Raw genomic sequence first — 17,601 nt, 5'->3', positions numbered from 1 at the left:
AAGCAGTCTGCTCAGACTTATGTTATACTGAGTCACAGCTGTAAGACCGACCGCCAGCCACTGGAGGTTCATTACTCATCCAGTCATGTTCAAAAGGAAAAATATCGACACTTTTTTACTGCACATACCTGAGGAGAGCCGCTTTCATAAAAGTGATACATCAGGTTTCTTTACCAGCTAAGCTGTAGTGCAGCCGATACAGATGTTATTAGTCTACTAAATGGACCTTTACCTGTGTTTTTTAGCCTCATAGATGCGGGTTAGAAGGTGTCAGCCACACCACATCTACTATCAGATTCAAATGCTGTTATCAGCCCATTTAATGGCTGTTTGCATATCCAGCATTGTGAAATGGTCACAGTTTTGCCAGGTTTCACTTTAACTTCCATTAGGTTTAGGCATAAAAACAATGTGGTTGGGTTTAGGAAGAGATATCATGGTACGTTAGTTAAAACAACCATGGCTGATAGAAGTAAGCTTATAACAGACTTGTGGTTTCACACAGGACACAAATGCTGCTCTTCCGGGTGAAAGTCCTGTGTTTGTCTGACCCATCCACTACCGCCATTCCCTCCTGCCAGAAACAGACTTTCTCACTCTTTGTAGTATGTCACCTGACTTCCTCATCTACTCCCTTCAGATGCGAGAGGACGCCACCTAACAGTTTATGTAAACAGCCATTTATTGGATTGAAAACAGCTGAACCAGCTGTCCAATGTGCCTCCTCACTATCTATGCAGCCATACAAGTGGTTTTAACTGTTTTAACCATTAACTACAAATCATTTTACAAATTTTATGAACCAGGCTGTGGTGTTTGAGTAGTTCAAAGGTATTTTTTCTTCTGTTTTAGGCAAACAATTGATCCTTCGCTAAGTCCCGCCCCTGGACGCAGACTGGCTAATCATAACGTAGTATCAGGCCAGCTCAGACCAGGGTCCGACAACAACACAGCCGTGCTCCATTGACTCTAATGCAATCGTTTCAGATTTCCTTCATTTTCAGGGTGTATTTGTGGATTTCGAGCTAAATGTTGTGCCTGGGGCACGTCGTGTATTAATGATACTCGTTACCTGGAGAGGTTGGAAATGTCAAGCTGGTTCAATATCAGTGAAGTCTCCCTTTATATTCATTGTCTTGTGTGGCGATCAGCAGTGATGTGGTGGTTCACTTTTACACTGTGATCTGTAGCCTATAGTTCGGCTTTAGCTTCTAACTATCTTTGTCTTTTTAACCTGTTGTTGCTGCTGAGTCAGTTTGACATCCTGGATATATCCTTCAAACACAGACTGTAGACCCCTCTGTCTGCTTTTCTGTGGAATCACTTTGATATTATTTCCTCAGGGAGTGCAGTTAGTTACAGTCTGGGCTCCATGTGTATTCTGAAAGCTTGTCGGACCATCACAAAGGGGCGGGGCTTAGTGAAAAGTCAATTGCTGCATGGAAAATTTAGGAAAATGTACATCCCAATATATAAAACTTCATAGCATAACGTATATGTGAAAATATTCAACTAAAATGTTAAAGCAGAATTCATTTATTTCTTCGCCCACTTCAACATATTATCACCTGACAGATTTGTCTTGACGGACGTGTTAGTAAACATACACCCAGCAGGCAAAAGGCAACATTAGCATTCATTTGGAGTAAAGCTTCAGATCACCTGGTGAATGTAAATCCAATATTCACTGTCTTTATGTTTTGGTCTCCACTGTATGTCTCTTTAGCTGCTAAATGCTTCAGGATGCATGTTTACCAGCAAGTCGCTGACAAAAGGCAGAGAGCAACTGCAGATTAGGGTGATAATTCCATATGGGTTTTTCACATCCAGTTCATCCTTTCGCATCACACAGTCATTTAATCACTGTTAATATAAATATTTTGATAATTACATCTTTAAGAATACTTTTTTTTTATGGTATAAACGTGTACTTCGGAGGATTTTCCTCAAAAATGACATATAGGCTCACACATCACTTGTGACCCAAGAGAAGTGTATAGCAGTGTATTTATTTGCAGAGACTCTGCCCTCTGCTTGTATTTTCCTATTTTTTCCTCTCTTTTCATTTTTTCGCTGTGTTCTGGGTGTTGCTGCGCAGAGTGCACAGGTGAGGTCAGGACTTTATAAAAAGGTGGCTATCAGGTGCCAGACTGTAGCAGCATGCATCCAAAAGGAAGCTATCTGGGGTTGGCTCTCATTTTACCTTTCATATACCATTAAGAGCTTTAAGCTTGCATGTTGCTTTTGTGAAAAAAAACCCTCCTCCTATCTCATAATTACTCACCTCCACTTCAAACTAGTGTGCCCTCAGAATTTAAAATGTCCCTTTTTCTCTGGTAAATTCAATAAACGTTCTTTTACATGACCCAACTGTTACCTTTTCCTTTGTTTCACAGCTAATTTACATTTCTGACACCCACGTCCTTTTAATACAATTATCCTTTTAATAAATCTTTAATACATTTCCCCCCACTTGTTTTTGACTCTTTTTTAATCAGACAAGTCAAGAAAAGAGGCTTTTTGTTGTAACACTACACCTTACATGCCTTTGATGCTTTTATGGCATTTTAAACACTTTTCTCTCAGGAAAGCATTATTGAAAAAAAAATCCATATAGGTTCAAGCCCTTCATAAAACACAGCTCAACCTTTAACCTCTTTTGAAAAACAACATGACCTCCTATAATCTATAAATACAAAGACACACAAACATATTGCAGCCTGCAGTGAGGCGGGCTGAACCTTGACCTTTCCACATGGATTTATGCAGCAGTTTCCGAGCTGTATTGACACAACTATATTTTGATACTGGCAGTATTATTTCAGTGTGTCATTCCAGTGATTTAGCTGCAACAGTCACTCGTCATAGCGGGAGCAGCCGTCTTTGCATTTGACTGCATGGCAGCTCAACCCTGCATGCTGCATACAGACAGAGATCTGACCCAGCTACCCACTGGACTGTGTGCATAAGAGGAGAGAAAGAGGGAGGATGAGAGAGGAGGAAGATAGACGAGAGAAACAGAGACGTTGCGATGAGGATGAAGATAACAAGAGCAGAGAGTGCAGGAGATAGGAATGAGGGCAGAGTGAGGTGGGGAAGTGTTAAGGCATGACGTACGGCATCGAAATGGACGGGGGAAGTATAAGAAAGAGCTGCAGAGACAAAGCAGAGCAGAGTGTGAGCGAAAGACAGTCAGTGAGAGGAGAGGGAAAAATGGGAGGGAGTGTTGGAGAAGAGATGAAGTATGGAGAGATGGTGACTCACTCCAGTGGTGGTAAAGCTCTGATTTATTCTCTCTGTCTTTTCTGGGTCATATACTGTGGGTGTATGAGGGTCTCTATTAGCACTTGGCCGCTTGGAGCAGAGGCTTAAGCAACTTTAACTATAACACTGACTGGCTCGCTCAGAAACACTGTAAACTGCAACTGTCAAACCGAGATCAAAGTCCAAATCTAAACCCTGAACTGAAATTAAACAAACTCACAATGTGGTCTGTAAATGAACACGTTGTTTAGAAGATGCCCGCTGGAGCAGGTGATAATTTTAATCAAATACATTACACGCTATTTTTCAGCAGAATAAGTCCATTGAAAAAGCTGAACTTGATGACTTACCCTATAACGACAATGACGAAATCCAGCATGTTCCAACCGTTTCTCACATACGCGTTCTGGTGCATCACCAAACCGTACGCGATAATCTTCAGAAAGGTCTCAATTGTGAAAATGATGAGGAAGGCATACTCAACTGTTTCCTGCAGACACAGAGCAAAAAAGAGAACAATAGATTTTAGATTGGAACTGCATATGATGGATTATCATGAAAAAACACGAGCATGGCATTAATACAGTGTGTATTTGTGTAACGTGTGCACACATACAGAAGCACACAACAGACACTAACGGATAAAGAGTCTGATGTGAACATTTCCAACCAGCTCTGCTGTATTTATGTGCTTAACAGAGTAAAGACAAACCAACTCTTTGTGGGAACACCAGAGGCAACAATGGAAATAAGGCCATTGACCTTATTTGGTAATGCTTTAGATTATGGCCCGCAATGTACAGTGCAATTGACCTTTTCTTAGCCCCGCCCTTTTGTGATGGTCAAACAAGCTGTCAGAGTAAGCATGGAGCCCACACTGTAACTAACCGCACCTCCCTGAAAAAATATTATTATATCATATCATGCACTTGAAGGATATATCCAGGATGTCAAACTGACTCAGCAGCAACAACAGGTTAAAAAGACAAAGACAGTTAGAAGCTATAGCATGTGTATACATTCAGTAGGCTATATCTTCAGTAGCTAGCTAGCTAACCCTACACTTTTCAGGGTTTGATTTTGGAACAGGGAAGAAACGTATCCTTTTCCAATGAAGGGTCAATTCCTTTCAGTCTAAAGTGTTATTTATTTTTTGTATATCAGCACAGTTACTTACAGAATAAGTTCTCGGGATGGGAATCAAGAACTGGTTTCAGTTGAGAACTGAATCATGTGCTCCATCAAAATCGAATGCCTCAAAATTTGCTTATCAATAACTTTTAGCAATGCCAGCATTTTTTTGACAATTGTGCACCGCAAAACAGTGACATCAAACTCATGCTGTCTATGCTGCTGGAAACATACGACAAGAAAAAGTCACGGCAGAGAAGAAGAAATAGTCAAAAGCATGGCCTCATTTCCCAAAAAAAGACGACAACAGTGCCACTTTTAATGTCTGTAAATGATCATTTCAAGTAAAGAAGGAAACACCAGCAATATGTTGAACAATCTTTCTACACAACATGTGATTAAATTCCAGCAATGTCATGTATGTGACACCCTGCACACCAGTGCCCAACTGAGCAGCATGCCTGTTGCCAAGGGTAAATACCCTGTGACATAATAATGCTGAAAACCTGTGTGGACCGATTTCTTCCCCCCACACACAGAAAATTGATCAGGAATCAATGAGGGAATCAATAAAGAAACAGACCAGTGATCAGAATTGATAATGTCATTGGCATCAGTAAAATCGTATCAGTTCCCTTCCCTTATAATCTTTCTTTAAATTCCTCATCATGCTCTTCTGTATTTACATGTATGTAATGGTATGTACTGTACGGGTACAACATTAGTTAAAAACATGACAGTTTGTATTTTTATAAATACATTAGACCAATGTCAGAAAACAAACCAAATAAAGAGGTGCATGTTGTTACACAAATACTAGTCACAATGATGGCCATGAAGCATCGACAACTAATGGGGTATTTATTGGACGAGCCAGTCACGCTTGCTGAGCCCAAGAATAGGAGGATGACTCCAAACCGTCCACTTCACCAGCATCACATGTTCTGTCACATTTAAAAGTCCAGTCAATTAAAAAACGTAAAACAACAATGTTTTCCAGAGCAGCAAAATCTCACCTTATCCCTAACCTCATTCTGATCGGATTTGGTTCTCACACTTTCTAACACATGTCTAACAACATACTCACAGAACGATATGAGAACCATGACATCATGAGACACCTTGACTAGGTGCATGACAACAGTTCAGTCCAGAAAATAGTGTTGTTGAGGAACTGGAATTTCTCACAACAATAAAGTAACTTGAAAAATATCCTTATTCAGGATACTTACCTCAGATTAAGACTGAAAAGATCAGAAGCTGTTTGGCTTTATGATTTATTTCACACCAAACCAACCTCAAAGAGCAAGATCTTAAAAAGACTGATTGAACGTTTTGCTATTGAACACACCACAAAGAATAACCACTAAATAAACCACTGACATGCATGTACCTTCTGAGCCTGCATGACAGGAAGTAACTAGTCAGTCTAGTATCCAAAAATGAAACAAAACCTTGTAATATCAGCCTGGAAGACGAGTTGATAATATGTGATATGAAGGTAAAAATTTGCTTGTCTCTGTGCAGACGCGCAGCCAGTAATCTTTTGCCACTTAGCACTGATTGTGCCTTTGTGGAAGAAAAAAGGACAAAGCACAAACAAGGACAAAACGGCACTAAATGGGCGAAAACACTGATTCACTATAAGCTGCACAAGCAGTCAGAGATCTCTCGCCCACCGCTGCATGAATGCATCTGAGAGAAGTTAAAAAAGGGACAAACACACTTTAAATAAAGAGACTGTTTTTAGAGGGCACGCAGAGACTGGAATCAGTGATGTAACTCAGCATTGTGCCTTTCTCCGCTTGTTTCAAAGACAGAGAGAACACGGGAACATCCAGCCATCAGGTTGAGGTCGATTAGAAGCGAAGCTCACAACAGAGCCGCACGTTGCTGGATAAAGGTGGTGCATGTTAGTGCAGCGAGATGTGTGAGGTGCTGGAGGTGGACACACCACAGGGTGACTCAGCTTATTTAGGACAGTCCTGGGACCTCCCTGGAGATATGAAACCAGAGAGAGGCCCTCTTCATCCTTTATGCATGAGGCAGGTCAACGTAAACGCCACACACAGGCTGGTGTTCATTATATCTGTCCGTCAATACAACAGTCATTTAACTTTTCACTTGGGATGCCCGCTGGGCTCTTATAATACACAATAGAGACAATCGCTAAAAGCCACACACACACACACACACACACACATACACATTATTATATACATAATAACCTCCTGCGCCTGAGGGACTCCTTAATCCTTTGCTCTGTGTTCTCGGCGGACACCATAAATGCAAGAGCACTGTGGGCTGCGGGGCTTGTTTTCCCAACAGTTTACTGCAGATTGTGAGAAGCACTTAGCCCAGAATAGGAGACATGGGCCTCTTTGTTGCCGAAGTAAAAGGTTGAGTTAAGCTTATGGCTGCTGCCGCGATGACGGAGCATGCTCGGGCCGAAGGGAGCAGAGAGGAGAGCGATTCATACGAGGATGGAGGGGAAGTGACGGAGATTTCAGAGGCATTTACAGAGCAAAGGGACCAAACTGCTGCTGCAGTAATCTGTTGGTGTAAATGAGGTACAGTACAAATAAACACAAATTATTTAGCATGTGTTTTTATATGCCTGCCAAAGAGCGGTACCAGTATGTGGACACATTTTCTGTGTGAATTTGGATTAAAAATATATAATATAGCCTAATATTTTCCCCTGTGTGGTCTGTGGCAGTAATTGAGTAATAATTGTGAAGATATGGAAACCAGCATGAAATACCTTGTCAGAACAGTTTTAGCTTTCCAAGGCAAAGTAAATTTATGCAAATTGCCACTTCCTGGTTCGTGAAAGCATGTTACATATAATAGCAAATGATAACCATTCCCTCTCAATTAATCAGTAATTTATTCAATCATCAGCATGTTAAACTGCGAGCAGAAATAGAACGAGGGAGAGAGCAGAGCAGGAGAGTGAAGAAAGCGGCCTTTGGGGATGACCATAAATATCTCTGACTCATCTTAGTTTATTTGTGCTGTAAAGAGACTTACAGTAGTATGTTCCCTTTCCCTCGTACAGTATATGCATACAATAAGCACTTTATGTGCTCACATCACTTGCTGCTGCTCTGTATACATTTCATCATGGTACAACACACATGCACAGACACACGCATACACGGCATATGTTTATGTTCTAAAATGCACGCTAACAGTAAATAATAAACCCATGCGTTGCAGGATACCACACGGCATAATACGTGTTCCTCCTCGACCCCCCACAGCCACACACACGCCCTCCTCTGCCACAGGGTGAGTGTTCATGTCTAGAGGCACGGCTCAGTTCATCTCACAGAGCTCGGATCACCATATGACAAAAGGATGCAAACCCGCTGAACCATGCATTCTTGTACATAACTCGCCATATGACTGAGCCATGCGGGCAGAGGTAATGTAAACCTATTCAGATGGGCCTGTGCACAGTGCCCATGAGGCTGCGTCTATCTTCATCCAGACTACACACAGGAAAGCACCAATTAAATTTTGTGCACACTAATAAAGAGGGGAAACAGAGTCATAAAAATACAATAAAACAGCTTCTCTTGCAATTACAGCAGCATTGTTCATACATTATCTTTTATTATCTAAATAAAGTCAGTTTTAACTGCTGCCTCCTGGTGTGAGATCAGGAGGATCAAAACTAATCACAGCCCTAATAATAATTTTAATAATATACAGTACAAGTTAAATACATTTAACATGAAACACTGTGTTTAAACATGTATTATTGCTCCCAAATCAGCCATATCCCATCCCATAATCAAGGCAAGGCAATCTTATGTATTTAGCCTAGTATCACAAATCACAATTTCACTATCTGAGCAGCATACAACACCGTGTGACCCAGACATAAGAAGAATACAGGATTTAAAGGAATAGTTTGTTCACTTTTTCTGCCAAGTTACCACTCTCATGTATATATGTTGAAAAATAAAGCCTGTAGACCATGAGTTTAGCTTAATATAAAGACTGTATCTCATATTTTACGCTAAGATTTGGTCAAACAAGACAGAGGAAAGAACAAAGTTCTGCTTCAGATCAGTTATTTCATCAAAAACCAAAACATACGATGATACCATACACCAAAAACAAAAATATATGATTATGAACAGACAAATTAAGCCTGCATACACACTGCACCTTTCTGACTCTAATGTTCATCTGTGTCATTTTTACCTCACCACGAGACACAGAGCCATTGACAGTGGCGTATGTTAGTTAGGATGGGCCCCAGTGCAAGATTTAGCACCTAAACTAGATACAACTGGACACTGGACAGCATCAACATACATATTACCCAGCAGTCATCAGCACAAATCTGTAAATGACACAAATATTCATTCAATTAATTATTTTAACATGAGTTCTTTTTCAACATGAGTCTATTTCTAAGAGTTACAAGAGCCTGTTCTCTGGCCAGCACACTGTTGGAGGGCCTGCTCTCTTCGGGCCCCCTCGTCGCATGGGCTGCACTGTCTACATTAAGCCCCCTGGCCACTGCACTGTGCACTACATTACACTAAGAGGAAGCAAAGTGTATTAAAGTACAGTATGTTTGCCTTGTGTCATAGTTAACACTGCAAAAATAAATTAAACATACAAATCAAGCAGTCAACCTGACGGAAGGTCTGTAATAAATCTAAATGCTTTACATTGAGTAATGAAGACACTGGGAGGAGACCAGCGACCATAAAATATCTCCAAACTCTAACACTGGCATGACTGTGAAATGAAAGATGAGAATGATTATGAATATATTACTATAGAGTTGTTGTTTTTTCTTTTTAGTAATTATGCTATCATACTTTCAATCAATCAAACTTTGTATCAATCAAAATCAAAATCAATCTTTATTTACATAGCACCTTTCATACATGTTAGTGCAGCTCAAAGTACTTCACAGATGACTGAAAAGACGATCCTAAGACAGAACAACTGTAGATCATAAAAACGAGAAAGATTAAAAACAATTCAATACTTTGAAAACAATGCACACAAAGCAATAAAAATGATGAAAATGTAATACAATAGATTTTAAAAGCTTGTCAGATGATGAACTGTGCAATTGTAAAGTATTTTCTTGTATCACTGTTTTGATATCTATTTCTATTTATATTGTATGCACTCTCCCTTTAATATTACAGTTATGTATTTTGTATTTGTTTCTCATTGATTGATTGATTGATTGATTGATTGATTGATTGTCTGGTTGTTACTTGCCCTGACTATTTAAGCACACACCTGATGACAATCAAGAGCGAATCTGATGAAGCAACATGTGAAACGTGTTGTTCGCTCCTTTTGTTTTTAAACATTTTTGAATAAACTCTGTGTCAATCCTGATATTCTAGTGTGCGCTGGAAGTTTTTGAACTTTTGACTGAGATTTTAAAAGCTCTTATAACAGTAAATAAAGCCATACTAAAAACGAGATAAAGTAGTTTAGAGGAAAACTCAAAACAAATAAATACTCTTTTGTGTCTTATCAGGAGATCGGAGAGAGAACTATGAATCAGTTTCATTTAATGTAATTATTTCATGTTAGCTGTATATGATAAAAAATAATTGCATTAACTAAATTAAATCATATTGCATGGATGAATTAGGTTTGAGTTGGGGCTGCATATATTTATTGGATGGAAAACCTGCCCACAATTTAATACAATGTATAATACAAAATGTCCACAATTTGAGGACAAGCAAGAAACATTGGACAGTGCTCACATTTTTTCAATTTTACATTAACCCGCCCACCCCAAATCTCCCAACACTATCCATCCTCCCACTCCCCCTCCCCCACCCCACCTCCTACCCCTGAAGAGGTCCCATCCCCCAACCCAAGAGGGTTTTTTTGATAAATACAATAAAGTTATGGGTAAAATCTTATCAATAATATCTAAAACCTTCATCAAAAGCCTGGCTGAATGTTTTCTTCAAGATAAAAATGTCAACACTTCCAGCTGCTCTCAGAGTCGTGGTACAGTTCATGGTTGCTGTGTGACTATATTATTAAGCTAATTTTAATGTAATAACGTACCGACTGGGCTTTGGCATTAAATTTCAGTTTTGTTCTCTAGTTTTGAGGAAAAGCTGTTTAAGATGGAAAATATCTGCCAGAAACCTTGACGTAAGGGCTGCAACTAAAGGTCATTTTTATTATTGTGTCTCTCGTAGGAGCCGTATCTTAGTTTATTTGTAATCACATAATTTACTGATTTTTCTCTAACTGTCTTTGTAATATGTTACATATTACATATTAATTATGAGTCACACTGAATGCTAAACTCTTGGGAATCGTTATTGGAAAGAAGGCTGCAAGTCTGACACACACTGTACCTGCACCCTCCCTGTGGTAAGAACAAAAGAAACTGGAATAGGTGTTAAAGGACAAACACAATCTTGAAGTTTTTGCAACTGCAGCTCTCTTGAATCTTTTTTTTTTAATATTTAATAATCATTTGGTCTATAAAATGTCATACAACTGTGATCCAACCCCAAAGATATTCTGTGCAAAGGACTAAGACTATCACAAAATATTAATTTAAGAAGCAGGAACCAGAGAATGCGGCATTTTTTTTCTTGAGTTTTTATTAACAAATTACTCGGGACGATCAATCATTTCATGGAGTAATCCATTAATCAACTTACTGCTGCAGCTCTAATATATGTATATACATACATGAAATCAATTACACTGCAGCCTATTTCATGTATTTCTGATTACATGACCACCTGAGTGTCACTACATGTGCGTGTATGAAAAGCCACATCCGAGCGTGTGGCGGCGAGCCCACAGTCACATGAGTCAGAGTGACATCATGCATGTTTGATATCTGTGTGCGACCAAAGCACTTATAAGCAGCGCAAACACAACAAAATAAAACCCATAATATCACAGTCATACCAAGCCATATGTAGTAGAGTGGAGCGTACACACACAGTCGGTGCATGTACACCACTACAGCACGGTGAGACGACACAGCGGCCAAAGCATGCCTGCAAACTCTGCAGCTATCAGCCACGGGACAGTTTGAGAGCAGATCTCTCCTGAGTGTCACAGAAACGTTATAGTGTCATTCTGGATCTGATTCTGCACACAATGAGCGGACATATATTCTGTAGGACTTCCCACATCACTCTGCCGCTACATTTCCCTCCCCCATGCGTTCTCCATCTCTCGCTAACTCTCTTTTCCTTCCCCTGTCTGTATAGATCTGTCAGTGCCATCCAGCCAAGCCAGGGGGGGTGAGGGCAGCCAGCATTTAGTGCTTCTTCACCGCCTACTCCTGCAGGTTTGCACAGTGAATAAGTGTGTTTGAGTGTGCAGTCTGTGTTGGGATGCCTGTGTGTTAAACATGGGGTGTGCACAGTGCTCTAATCTGACATTTTATCAGTTTATTTATAAATACTTGCTGTTTCTCATCAGGAAAAATTAGAACGTGATCAGAAATCCATCCACGTCTCTATATTGCTTTTATAGCTCAGATGCTCTTGTGTTTAACGACTGACTAAATAGAACAATAAAACAAAACAGCCAAAACAAAATGTCTTCTTTCTACTTGAATGCTTTGCAGCAACTTACACAAAATGCAACATAATGCGCCGCACATCTGTTCTTATGCCCTACATGCTCTATATAGCTGGGCCCATGTGGTTGTATATACAGTTTATAAAAGTGTCTTTGTGTGTGGTGTATTTGTACACACAAAGTTTATGTGTGTGTGTGTGTGTGTGTGTGTGTGTGTGTGTGTGTGTGTGTGTGTGTGTGTGTGAAGTAGTGTGGGGGTGGGAGCTGTGCGAGGATGTGGATGTCATTCTGCCAAGGAAAACACTACAAGTGCAGGTCATCTTAAGTATACCCACACTACCAGTGTCTTCACAAAAAAAGAAAACATCACACTGGATATTTCTTGCATAAGCTCGGTGATGTATTGCTCATGTTGCTCGTTTCGCCCTGAAGTTACACGATCGACACAGAATTGAACAGCGATCTGGTCGTTCAATCGAGATGTTTGTTTTCTCAGTTTGTAAAGTGCTGCAGCTGTCAGACACTATAGCTTGGCTTTATAGCTCTGTGTGGTGTTAGTAGAATCACAGTATTTTAAAGCCGTCGTCTACGATGCAGCACAACCTGTGCAGAGCAGCAGTGTGTCTGTCAGCCAAAAGGATTCAATGCGCTGGGCTCATTAGCAAAACCATCAAAGCTTCTCTGGATGCTGTTTAGTTGCATCAATGTGTGTGTGTGTGTGTGTGTGTGTGTGTGTGTGTGTGTGTGTGTGTGCATGTGTGCATATGTGCATGTGTGGTAGTGTAGAGGAAGCGGCAGAAAGTGAAACTGCAACCTGAATGCTGCAACACCTCACAGGGAATGAAGCAGTCTCATGTGTTCTCAGTCAAGCCCACACACTCCTATCTCTCCCACAAATAAGAAGACACACACACACACACACACACACACACACACACACACACACACACAATGCAAATTTCAAATGTAAAGACCTATGATCCCCCATCTTCCCTCTCTCATCCTGTTTCTTTGAGGTTTGTTATTTGCAGTGTACCAGTGAATATCAGCGCTCCATTGCTATACAGCACATCTGTAAGAAGACGCATTCATGCTTGCAGATGCGTGTCCATGTAAGGAAGCACATGTGACAGACAGTAGCTGTCATGGAAACCAAAACAATGTCTGAAGTCAGGAAATGAAAGTAAGATCCCAAAAGCCAGACTTCAGCTCTTCAGTTGGCTCGGCTCTTCACTTGAAATTCCTCTTTTGTAGCTTTTGGCTCAAGCAGGCAGTGGACAAGGATGAGCTTAAGTCAAAAACAAATGTTTGTCCATCCTCATGTGAAATTACTTTGGTCATGATTAAGAAAAGACAGTAAGAAACTGTTGCAAATCGGTCCAGGTGTCTCCACCACTCTGTCTGGGCCTGCAACCTCTCTTTATTGTCTCTTTGACATCTCTTCCCATTATGATTTGGTGTCATCTTCACTTATCATGCCTCGCATGTTAAATTCATCTCTCTCACTCTGTCAACTTCAGTCTCCCTCACATACACAGGCCCAAGTATGCACACACACACACATTGGGAAAGTCAGCCAAATACAAATACAAACTAGAAGGGCACTCGGAGATCCTCTGGATATATTCCCTTAATATCTCTGGTAGAGTTTAGTGCATAAATCATATTTGAATGTGAGTGAAAGAATAATTATTTGCATGAAATGTGTGTATTTACGTTTCCATAGTAACACCATAGTTTGACTAGAAAGCATTGTTACTATAGCGGTGGTGTTAGAATTGTATCGACTCTCCCATGAGACCACTCAGCGCTCCATAACATCTGCTTTCTGTATGAAGTTTGAGCAGCTACATGTGAAGGTTACTCCAGAGGATTACTGAAAACCATGAGTGTGGCTTGTGATATGGAGTCATGGTATTTCTACAACTGACTGATGTTTTTGTCACTATTTACTGCATTTACTCCGTCAAAGCCAAATGTCCTATCTCACAATGTTAACAAAAGTGAAAAACAATGAATGTATCCGCCCCAAGATTCAGATCTGCTCTAAAATATATGATTGGCTTCTTCCTTGGCCTATGCTACACCCTTCCACCAAATTTCAATAAAATCAGGCCAGTAGTTTTTTCATAATCCTGCTGACAAACAGACCAAACTGAAAATATAACCTCCTGAGTGAAGGTAATAAATATTTAATTGGAACAATTGTAATTTTAATAGTAGCAAGTGATATAATAACATGTATCCATCTGGTCCATTTCACATCAAGAGTATTGTAGAGATGAATTATGCTACTCTGCTGTTCATAGATGTTTTAACACCATGCCATAACTCAACCAAACTGTTCAAAGAAAGGAAGAGAGAGAAGCAAAAGAACAATTCTCATTAAAAACCTATTAAAACACAGAACCATATGCGCAGTTACTTGTATTATACTGAATGTTACAGCTTTGTCCGCAAACAAACAGAACTGAAGACAGTTACTGATGAACGTACTGAAGGGAATTTGAACTGTAATGCTTAAAAAAAAGTGAGCAAACTAGTCACTGACTTCAAACTCTGACCTAAAATGGACAAAATGATCTGAATCAGCAAAGTGATTTCTGATCTCCGCGTCTACTATTTAGAAGTTTTGTGTTTCACTCATATTTTTTTGTCATTTCCTGTGAATGGAGAAGTTCCCACACCTGAAAGAAGATATCAGGGCTACATTTACAAACAAATCAGCAGTTTTCGTGCCATACAGCTACAGATGAAAAACTGACAGGACCTCACAATCATTCCTCAAACTATTTAAGCCTCAGTGCACAACTGTGTGAGTGTGCAATATAACAGGTACTATGTGCATGTTAAAATACAAAAAGTTTACAATTTTAGTTTTACTGGCACAGTGTCTGTTTTTACTTTATCGTTTATTTATACTTCATATTATATTTATTCATATTTTTACACGTAGGAGTATCATCCAAGAAATAACTGTCACTACCTGAACTTGTGATGAAGGAAGATCCTCATTTGGGTAGTTGTGTTCGGTTTCTTACTCTTGTGATCAGAAATGATCAGAAGCTCAGTTCTGAGGTCGTCAGCAGGGTTTTCCAGCCCACTACAATAACAACATCTGCCTCCATGTATAGATTTTCTGTTTTTGGAGCTGGGCGGTTCATCAGAAGCACTATTGTATTATGTATACCATTCAGTTATTCATTGCACTACTCTCTCAGAGTGTAACGTGTACTCTGGGCACAGACGAAGCAGAAGAACGTCAAGCGCAGTGAAGCTGAAACTGAAGGTTTCTTTCACCTGTCTCTGCAATAGCTGCGCCTCTCATCCAGCTCTGATTGGACTGACTGATTGATTCAAAACTCTACAAACTGCTGCTGAGGAAAAAAGAACTCAGAGTTCTGCCTGCGCTGCGTTCAGGGACCTGCTAAAACCTCAAAGTTGGAAAGGGGACACAGACAGATACAACAGGACACACACACACACACACCAAATCCCCCATCTTCAGGTACCGCCAAACAAAGATTGTAGTTTTGAGGAAACGTTTTGTTACATCAACATTTTTAAATTTGTCAGTGTTGTCATTGTTGTCTACAATGTGATAATATCTTGTCTTATTTTCGAATTTTGTGTGGACCCCAGGAAGAGTACTCACTACTGTGGTAACAACTGATGGGGATCCTGAATAAAGAATAAATCGTTTTACATGAAATGATAGATATGGAAACTTCTAATCAGCCCATATCAATTTTAAGCCTAAAATAACAACATCTGGTTACGCCCCACCCTTTTCTGGTTTAAACTCTGCCCATTTCAATGAAAGACTCAGATTTGACTTTGTTTCTGTTTCTTTTCTTCTTCCACATGCTTTGTATGCAAGACCAGAACATGTTTATTGGTGTCTTATAATCCCAAGTGGGATGAGTGAAATGATTTGGCATGACACAAAAATTAAAAAATAATGAATAAATAATGAATACACTGTTGTATTTTTTTACATTATTTATTATTGGCTGTTTTTATATTTACTGGTAGTTCTTTTATACTTATTTTTGTTAAATGTGGTCCGCACCAGTGAAGGCCAACCACTGCAGCAGAACCTATCAGTGCTCGTAAAGGAAGGCCAACACAGCTTGTAGGAACATCTGTTGGCGCCCCTGTCACAACCCAAAGTCACTAACCCAGGGAAGTGAAGGGACTGGGCTGAACCCTAACACTGACACTGACAACATTTTATATTCTGATGTTTTTATCTTTTAGCTGACTTAGCAACAGATGGCAGGGGTGCAACTGTAATTTTGCTGTCATAGAGAGACAATAAGTTTCTTCTGAATCCCTTGGATATAATGTGGGTTTGATGTAAGGTCCAAATATGTCATAATTATGTTAAAATGGCATTATATAACAATTGCATTACTGAAAAATGAGCCACACTGAGAGTATTAGCAGGACAAAACAACAAAGCATAAAGAAACTAAACCAAAAAAGCACAGGAATTAGGAGTTGTTTATTGCATTATATTTAGAAGAAATCCTGAGTGTTATTTAAAGAACCTGAGAAAAAACAGTCTGTCGTTCCCCTTTAAGACGGCCTGTTTGACGCACACACTGTGCACATGCTCTGCTGTTGTACTTCATCATGGCTGCACTTTCACACAGTATCCCCACAAAGCTAACACAGCTCTGACTCTCTCTTTACTCTCTCTCTCACACACACACACACACACACACACTCACACTTGTACACACATGCAGAAATACACATTCAAGATAACAAGCAGGGACAGTGCTAGTGTGAGCCACAAATGAGCAGTTACGTTAAGTGACTAAACACATACTTCTACCATCATCTCTATGGGAGTCCACAGTCCAGACGTTGCTGCTTGTGCCAGCTATTACACACACACACACACACACACACACACACACACAAACACAGAGCCAACTGCTTCATCCGTCACACACTTACAAATTTACGCTCATCTTTACACCCGCAGCCAAAACATTGGCACATACAACACTCCTCATATGGAAATACATGTCATCAACTCCCCCTGTGAAGACTCCAATAATAGACTATGATTACTGCATCACAACAGACTGTAGCAAAAAGCAACATGAGGAACTTAAAGGTGGAAATTCTGGAGAAAAACTTTCTACAATGTGCTGTGTTCAGCACATTAGCATGTGACAGATTTACTGCCTTTCTCTTCAAGCGTCCACGGCCTTTCCCCTGTCCTGTGAACAAGCACAAACGCCCTCTGTTGCCGATTGGCTGAACGAGTGTTGTGTGGGTCTGTCCAAACCACTTTGTTCGTTTCCTTTTTACAGAGCCGGGGCTGTGTGTGTGGACACTGGATTATTTTTCAGCGCACACACAGAACGGGCAGCTAGCGGACCGTGAGGAGACATTGATGTTTGCCATTCTATAAATGTACAATACGCACTGTTTCACTGGCACAGAGCCTGAAGAACACCACTACTACTGTGACCTTGGTTTGTGTATGAGTGACTATAACATTGGCAAATAATAAAAGGCACTTTAATAGAGAATAACAAAGGCAAACTGTACCTGCATATAAATAAATGTGCGAAGGGGGAAAACTGAGCAGAATTTAATATGTTGAAATATCTACAG

The 17,601-nt window shown here is 40.0% G+C and overlaps 1 protein-coding gene across 9 annotated transcripts in view; it reads right to left on the bottom strand.

Moving 5' to 3' along the window:
• Positions 1–17,601, bottom strand: part of cacna1da (calcium channel, voltage-dependent, L type, alpha 1D subunit, a) — a 90,255-nt gene that overhangs the window by 54,098 nt on the left and 18,556 nt on the right. For all 9 annotated transcript variants that reach the window (XM_049572725.1, XM_049572747.1, XM_049572731.1 and 6 more), the window contains exon 4: positions 3,615–3,754. In XM_049572725.1, the coding sequence (XP_049428682.1) occupies positions 3,615–3,754 (140 nt within the window). The remainder of the gene's footprint in view (positions 1–3,614; positions 3,755–17,601) is intronic.

The sequence above is a fragment of the Epinephelus fuscoguttatus genome, linkage group LG1 (genome assembly GCF_011397635.1).
Source record: "Epinephelus fuscoguttatus linkage group LG1, E.fuscoguttatus.final_Chr_v1".
Classification (NCBI taxonomy): Eukaryota; Metazoa; Chordata; class Actinopteri; order Perciformes; family Serranidae; genus Epinephelus; species Epinephelus fuscoguttatus.
This window is presented reverse-complemented; position numbering and strand designations above follow the sequence as displayed.